The sequence below is a fragment of the Microtus ochrogaster genome (genome assembly GCF_000317375.1).
Source record: "Microtus ochrogaster isolate Prairie Vole_2 chromosome 6 unlocalized genomic scaffold, MicOch1.0 chr6_random_2, whole genome shotgun sequence".
NCBI classification, from domain to species: domain Eukaryota; kingdom Metazoa; phylum Chordata; class Mammalia; order Rodentia; family Cricetidae; genus Microtus; species Microtus ochrogaster.
This window is the reverse complement of record NW_004949095.1, coordinates 10,212,314-10,219,643: the sequence shown is the minus strand read 5'-3', so window position 1 is coordinate 10,219,643 and position 7,330 is coordinate 10,212,314. Positions and strand designations below refer to the sequence as shown.

The 7,330-nt window shown below is 47.7% G+C and overlaps 1 protein-coding gene across 1 annotated transcript in view; it reads right to left on the bottom strand.

Moving 5' to 3' along the window:
* The window catches only part of Serpinc1 (serpin family C member 1), a 16,548-nt gene extending 9,828 nt beyond the window's left edge, over window positions 1-6,720 (bottom strand). The window contains exons 1-3 of the mRNA XM_005363945.2: window positions 6,597-6,720; window positions 4,390-4,759; window positions 216-431 (exon numbers count right to left, since the gene is read on the bottom strand). Of these exons, the coding sequence (XP_005364002.1) occupies window positions 216-431; window positions 4,390-4,759; window positions 6,597-6,637 (627 nt within the window). The 5' untranslated portion in view covers window positions 6,638-6,720. The remainder of the gene's footprint in view (window positions 1-215; window positions 432-4,389; window positions 4,760-6,596) is intronic.
* Window positions 6,721-7,330: the final 610 nt, after the last annotated feature.

The following is a 7,330-nucleotide window of genomic DNA, read 5'->3' as shown; positions in this document are numbered from 1 at the left end:
CAAAAAAAAAAAAAAAAAAAGAGAGAGAGAGAACCCCATAACAGAAGGCGTGAGTACCGTTGCTCTCTGAAGTCTGGAGTAAGGGTTACTGTGTCAAGGGTTTTGATGTGTCCTCAGCCTCCACCAGCCATTGGCAAGTACAGCAGTGTTCATTTGGATCCTGGTTCTCCCCCTTCTCAGTGTGAGTGGAGAGGACTCCGATGTCTACAACTCACCTTGAAGTCCAGGGGCTGGAGCTTGGCTCCATAGACAATCTCACTAATGTCCTGATAGGTCTCGTTGAAGGTAAGGGATTTGTCTCCAAAAAGGCGGTTCGCTGCTACCAAGTTGGAGGACTTGTTGGCTTTTCGATAGAGCCGGCAGTTCAGTTTGGCAAAGAAGAAGTGGATCTGATCGGATGTTTTCTCTGAGATGGTATCAAACTTAAAAACCTATAGTGACAAAAGAAAACAGTCGGTGTGATTGGGCAGCCCAGTTCCCACGGGTACCAGGTACAGTGCTGGACCAACAGCCGTTCTCAGCAGCTAAGTTCCCTCCAGTCCAGTGGCTGGTACAGCATGAGCAGCTCATGTTTTGAAAACGACTATGCAAAAAAAGAAGAGTAAAAGGCGGGGAACGTAATGGGGAAAGACCAAAAGACAGGACTGCCATCTGCTCCTTAAGGGACTGCAGACCAATGCAGGGTACTTTCCGACCCCATGGGGGGAAAGCATCTTGGTAATTCTCGACAGATCAAGGAACCAAGAGAGTGGATCTCACTGTAAACAAGCATTTCCACAGCATCTGCTTGGGTCAGCACCTCTTCAGGGCTCTGCCATGCTGGCTGTGGAAGGGCTGAGAAAGGCAAAGATTGTGTCAGCAAGGAAATAAATAAGCCCAGAATCAGAGTCTTGGGGTTAAAAGGACTTAAAAGTCCCTCATACCAGTCCGAGCCATAGCAGCTGCCACAGACCCACACCACCTTCTTCATCACCAGCACACAATGGAGAGGCTGGCCCCTCCCCCTCTATGCTCTGTCCTCCGTGGGAAAAGGCTTTTCGGTTTTATTTATTCTGCAATTCAGGTTTTCCTGATTTTGTTCTAATATGTTCTCTGTGCTTGTGTGTGTGCCGTGTGCGTGTAGGTGTGTGCACACATGCAGGCAGAGCTCAGAGAACAACCTCGAGTCTTGTTACTCAGGAACCATACACCTTTCTCTCCACCTTAAAACTGTTTATTTGGAGGGTGGTGAATGAATGCCTCGTGTGTGGACGTGCCTAAAGAGCCCAAGAAGACTCTGGATCTTCTGCTGCTGGGACTACACAGGTTATGAGCTGCCGGATGTGGAAGCTGGGAATCTAACTTGAGTCCTCTGGAAGAGAAGGAAGCTCCTTTCACCTCCGAACTCTCTCTCCAGACCCATCTTTCCCTTATGTGAGACAGTCTCTCACTGGCCTGGAGCTGCCGCAAGGGATCCGCCTGTCTCTACCGCCCCAGCTCTGGGATCCGCCTGTCTCTAACCGCCTGTCTCTACCGCCCCAGCTCTAGGATCCACCTGTCTCCACCGCCCCAGCTCTGGGATCCGCCTGTCTCTACCGCCCCAGCTCTGAAATTACAAGCCTGTGCGTAAAGCCCAGCCTTCCGGGTCTGGAGCTCAAACTCAGGACTTGTGCCTGCAAGGCAAGCTCTTCACCCTCTCCCCAGGCTCCTTTTGGATCACTCTTGGCTAAAAGCTCTGTGGGTCTCTTGGAGAGAGAGTCACACCGTTTTTCTATATCTGACGTCACATGTGCGCGTTGGGAAGCTCTGTAGAAGAGACTCGGGACGTGTTTGATTACAAGTGATGTCATATCTCTGGTGGGTTTTTCTCCTGTCTTTATTTTGCGTTGGCAGGAATTAAACCAAGAGCTCTGTGTATTACTAGTCACGGGCTCTACCCCCAGCCACGGCTCCAGCTCTTGTTTCTTTTCATAGGAAGGATCACATTTAAGTTCACATTTGAGGACAGGGACAGGAGCTGCTTGAGACTGAGGCCAGTGTGTGAGAACTTACTGATAGGGGGCAGCATTGTGACAGGAGTTTCTAATGTGCTGCCCAGCATCTTTCACAAGAGCACCAGGGACAGACTACAAGGGAAAGGACAGTCTCTTGTCCACTGTGCTGGCGACACGGAAAAAGCAGCATGGAGCCTCTGAAAGCTGAGCCCTCTTCTGTGGAGAGCAGGTGTGCATTCCCTCAGCCCTGAGCTGAACAAATAAAGTTTAGTGGAAACCGGCCACTGGCATAGATAGAGGTAAACCTTCCTAACTTCCAGAATTCAGTGACTTGGAATCACAGGACCACTGTATGCCATGCTGGAGGGTCTTCTGCCTCCCTGTCATTTCTCCTTTCCAGAGTCAGATTCTGACCTAGGATTCCCCTTTGTATACTATAAATATGTTTTATTACCAATGGTTAATAAAGAAGCTGCTTTGGGCCTGTGGCAGCACAGAATAGAACAAGATGGGAATTCTTGAGCAGAGAGTAAAAAAAAAAAAAAGAAGGTGGAGTCAAAGAGATGCCAGGTAGCAGCTAGAAGCATGAGCCTGATGGCAATACTTAAAATAATAAAAATGGTTTAATTTAAGATGTAAGAGTTAGTTAATAAAAAGCCTAAGTTAATAGATCAAGCAGTGTTTTAATTAATATAGTTTCTGTGTAATCCTTTTGGGTCTGGGGACCTGGGAAATGAACAAGCTGTCTCTGTCTATAAGATTCAACCTGAAGAAAGCCAACAGGGCACTCAAGTCAAGGGCAGAGTAAGGATCTAATGTTTCCACCCATGGTTTAGGGTGATACCAGTGGCTACTTCATTCATGGTATTTCTTATCATCTTGCTACACACACACACACACAATATACATATACATATACACACACACATATAAATGATAAAATAAATGAATATACACATAACTGGGCATAGTAGTACACACCTGTAATCCCAGCACTTGGAAAGTAGAGGCAGGAGGACCACAAGTTCAAGGACAATATTGTTGTAAGGAGGCTGCTTGTTCATTTCCCAGCCGCTCAGACTCCCAAAATAACCACATAGAAACTGTATTAATTAAATCACTGCTTGGCCTATTAGCTCTAACTTCTTATTGGTTAGCTTTTACGGTTAGCTTTTACATATTAATTTAACCATTTGTATTAATCTGTGTATCGCCACATGGCTGTGGTTTATCAGGTAAAGTTCCGACGTCTGTTTCCGGTAGGGCTACATGACTTCTTTCAACTCCACTTTCCTTCTCCCAGCATTCAGTTTAGTTTTCCCCACCTAGCTCTATTCATTTGCCCTATCACAGGCCAAGACAGTTTCTTTATTAACCAATGGTATTCACAGCATACAGTGGGAAATCCCACATCACAACATGCGTGAGACATTGTTTCAAAAAATGAGTGAATGAGAGAGAGAGCGAATGACTAACAAGAGAAGTTGCGACACCAGCCTTCTCCCATTTATAAATAGTACAGAGCATGGGCTGGCAAGAGGAGTGAGCAGGTACAAGCACTTCTTGTCAACCCTGACAGCCGGCATTTGATCCCTAGAACCCACAAAAAGTCACATGAGTAGCTTGCATCTGTAATCCCAGCGCTCCTATAATATCGGGTGGAGACACCAAAGAATCACCTGGAAGTTTGTAGGGAAGCTAGCCTGGACTCTGCAGAAGGGCAGAAATGAGGGACTCTCGCTCAACAAAGTGAAAGGAGAGAACCGACTCCTGAAAGTTGTCTTGGGCCTCCATACACATGCCGCAGCACTCAAATAATAATAAGTAAAATAATTTTTAGATGCGAGAGACTAGGAAACATTTATAAAGAAGACATTCAGGAAGTAACTCCTTGACTAATTAAAAAAAATAGCCACATGGTAGCTAATACTTGTAATTCTGCTATTCATAAGGCTGAGGCCAAGTGATCGTCACAAGTTCAAGGCCAGTCAGAGCTACTTATTGTAAGTATGGGGTCAACCTGGGCTACATAGTAAAAACCTTTCTCAAAAACTGAAGGGTTATTTTGAAAAATAGTCCTGGATAGGAGAGATTGCTCAGCGGTTAAGAGCATTAGCTTCTGCTTTTCCAGAGGCCCCGGGGTTCAATTCCCAGGGCCAACATGGCAGCTCACAACTGTCTGTATGTTACTCCAGTTGCAGAGGAACTAACAGAGACACATGCAGAAAAGGAAGAAAGAAAGAAAGAAAGAAAGAAAGAAAGAAAGAAAGAAAGAAAGAAAGAAAGAAAAAGATCCCAAGACATGAAACAATGATTCCAAGAGAGTCATAACCCACAGTGAGTTCACGATCATTAGACATAAAGAAGTTTGAGAGATGTTCCCCAGCAAGGAAAGAGGTAGAGAGCTTCACACTACCTCCATCAGCTGCTTGAGGGTGTCATTACAGGCACCCAGCTTGGTCATAGCAAAAGCCGTGGAGATGCTCAAGGGCGACAAGAAAATGTTGTCATTGTCATTCTTGGAGTCTGCCAGATGCTGATAGAAGGTGGTGGCAAATCGAGAGTTGGCCTTGGACAATTCCCAGACCCGGCGGTTGGTGGCCTCTGGGATCTTCTTCTCTTGGCCATCCTCGTCAGTGGCCTTCTTGTTTGGAGAGCGGTAAATGCACATGGGATTCACAGGAATGTCCCGGGGCTTCGCTATGCAGATGTCATCCACAGAGTTTCCATCACAGATCACACAACCCCAGGCACCAATGAGTAGCAGGGAGAGGAGACGTACCTTCCTGCAGGGGGACAGAACTGTGACTACCCATGCGCACTGGCCACCACAGTCCTATCCCCGAGAAGCACAGGTTCTGGTCTTTGCATTTGAACTTTGCATTTGACAGCTTCGCTGTCCAGAAGACCCATCCTAGGCTCCTTGCATGGACACACTTATATACTAGAAATATGTGTGTGTTCTTGCTCTGAAAAGGAGAACGCAGTTTCCCTTGGTGAGTGGAACACACACATGTGCCCTCTAGAGAGACAGAGAGCAAAGGAAGCCAGCCCCCAGACACAGATGGAGTATAGCCTGGGAGGCTTTGCCCAAGAGGGTAAGAGAATGAATGCAGCCAGTTTAGTGTCTGCTTGCTGAAGGTTCCCAGATCCATAGCCCCAGCCTGACTGTTGGCCAGACAGTCCCGTCTGGAAGGCCTGGGGCTGCCATCGTGAGATGTGACCTGCTGAGCTGGTTTCCCACCCACACATCTGCTCTTCCATCCTACAGCCACGGATCCTGAACCAGGAAGTCACCCTGAATCCTTCCCCTCCTCATTTAGTCTGACCTTAGATTCTGTTAAGGCCACTTCCGTACCCCATGACCTTTACTGCATTCGCCTTGGTTCTGCCCTCATTCTTTTCTGTACCCTGAATTTTCCCCCATAGCTTCTAACAGGGGTCACTAAAAGTAAAGATAATCTCACACTGAAGGTGTTAGGATTCAAATAGGGTTTCAGGAGCCTAGGCTGCCTCATCCTCACTGTGCGGCTAAGGATGACCTTGAACTTCTGATTATCCTGCCCCCGGACCCCAAATGCTAGGATGGTTGGCAGGTATAATGCCCAGTTTGATATCTTTCTAAAAAAAAATGAAATAGTAGCCAAGTGTGGTAGGGTATATATCCTTAATCTCAACATTTAGGAGGCTGAGGTAGGAGGATCATGAATTTGAGAGCAGCCTGAACTATATGATACCTCAATTTAAAAAAAGAAATGAAGTAGTGAGATTGGCAAGAGAATCTGGACACTCAGTAAAGCAAACCAAGGAATAAATTCCCCAGAATATGCCTGTAGCTAAAACAATGTGGGCCAGGCTACCCCCAGTTGCTCCGGGGTACCTGAGCCACCTGAAGGGAGTCTGTATCTGGGCACTGAGTCTGCCTAGTCCCCTTCTGGAAGAAAAAGTCAGGCACAGAGTGCAGAAAAGACTTGCTGAGGAAGTCTGCTCCGTGGGAGACTCGGTGGGCTGTGGAGGCTGAGGGCAGGCAAAGGGTGTGTGGACTTTTGTGTGGTCTGAAACCAATTCTGCGGCTTGAGAAGTGGAGCCATTAAGGGAAAGGAGGAAGGGAGGGTGACAAGACGGAGGAGGAGTGAGGGAAGGGAGAGAGAGCTATAGGTCCCTATCTCTCCATTGTCTGGTGTTTCTCATTTTGTACTTGGGGCTCTTGGAAACGTGAGTGGAGGCGGGAGCGTAATAGAAACCACAATGTCCAGGCCAGGCTCTGCTTGCTTCCAGCTTCCTTCAACACTTACATTAAGAAGGGTGTGGTAGCCAGGAGGGAGTCTCTCTATGACAAGAGAACAGGGCTTTGGCATTAGTCAGAGGTCCCCGAGACCGGGGCAGTTGCTTCCGAGAGGAGCATCAAGCAAATTAGACGGCTGCCCTGGCCGCGTCCTCCGCATCGTCCATCTCTTCCCATGGGAAGACCTCCCTTGCGTTGGGAGCTAAGAACTTAAGATAGGGCTTAGGTGAAAGGACATCTTCCAAGTAGGTCATTAACTACCAGGGAGACAGCCTGGTCTTCTCAGTGTCAGAGGTCAGCCTTGTGAGTCCTTCAGAAAACTCAGAGAGATCCCTTACCTGTCTCCAGCAGCTGTGCTCCCTAGCCCATGGGAATACATGGCCGATGCGCTTCTACAGAGGAGGACAGGAGATGGTGCTGGCTGAGGCGGTCGCTCTGAAAACTGCTTCTTTCCTCTAAATCTTACAGAGGTCCAGAGGCCAGGTGGGGGAGGGGGAGGGAGCTGGTCAGGAGAGAAGGGCTGAGGTCAAAGGCCGATGACCCATTCCCAGGGTTAAGCAAAGTATAGAACTCGGTGTTGTTTAGTTAAGTAGGCAAGTTAAAGTTCAGTCAGGCCTAGGGAAAGTGTGGTCCCCCTTTCTTGCCCACAGCCCTTCATTCTCCCATCACATTTATGAGGGAAAGGGAAGAACACAGAGAATTCAAACCTGCTTAGGAAGTCCCTGACTCAGGAGGACTCTGAAGGAAAACAATTCTGATTAATCAAATCAGGAGATAGCAGAAGTAGAGGGGTGCAACTGGGAACAGCCGCTGTTATGGCTCCCCACCTCAGTGGGCTGGCCCCACAGTTGTGAAGCTAAAGTTGACCTTGAACTCCTGATCTTCCGGTTTCTACCTTCCAAGTGCTAGGATTACGGGTGTGAGCCTCTACCCCTGTTTCCTTTACTGTCCACAAGAGCAGCAACTGTTGAAATAGCTTCCTTTTTTTTTTTTTTTGGTTTTTTCGAGACAGGGTTTCTCTGTGGCTTTGGAGCCTGTCCTGGAACTAGCTCTGTAGACCAGGCTGGTCTCG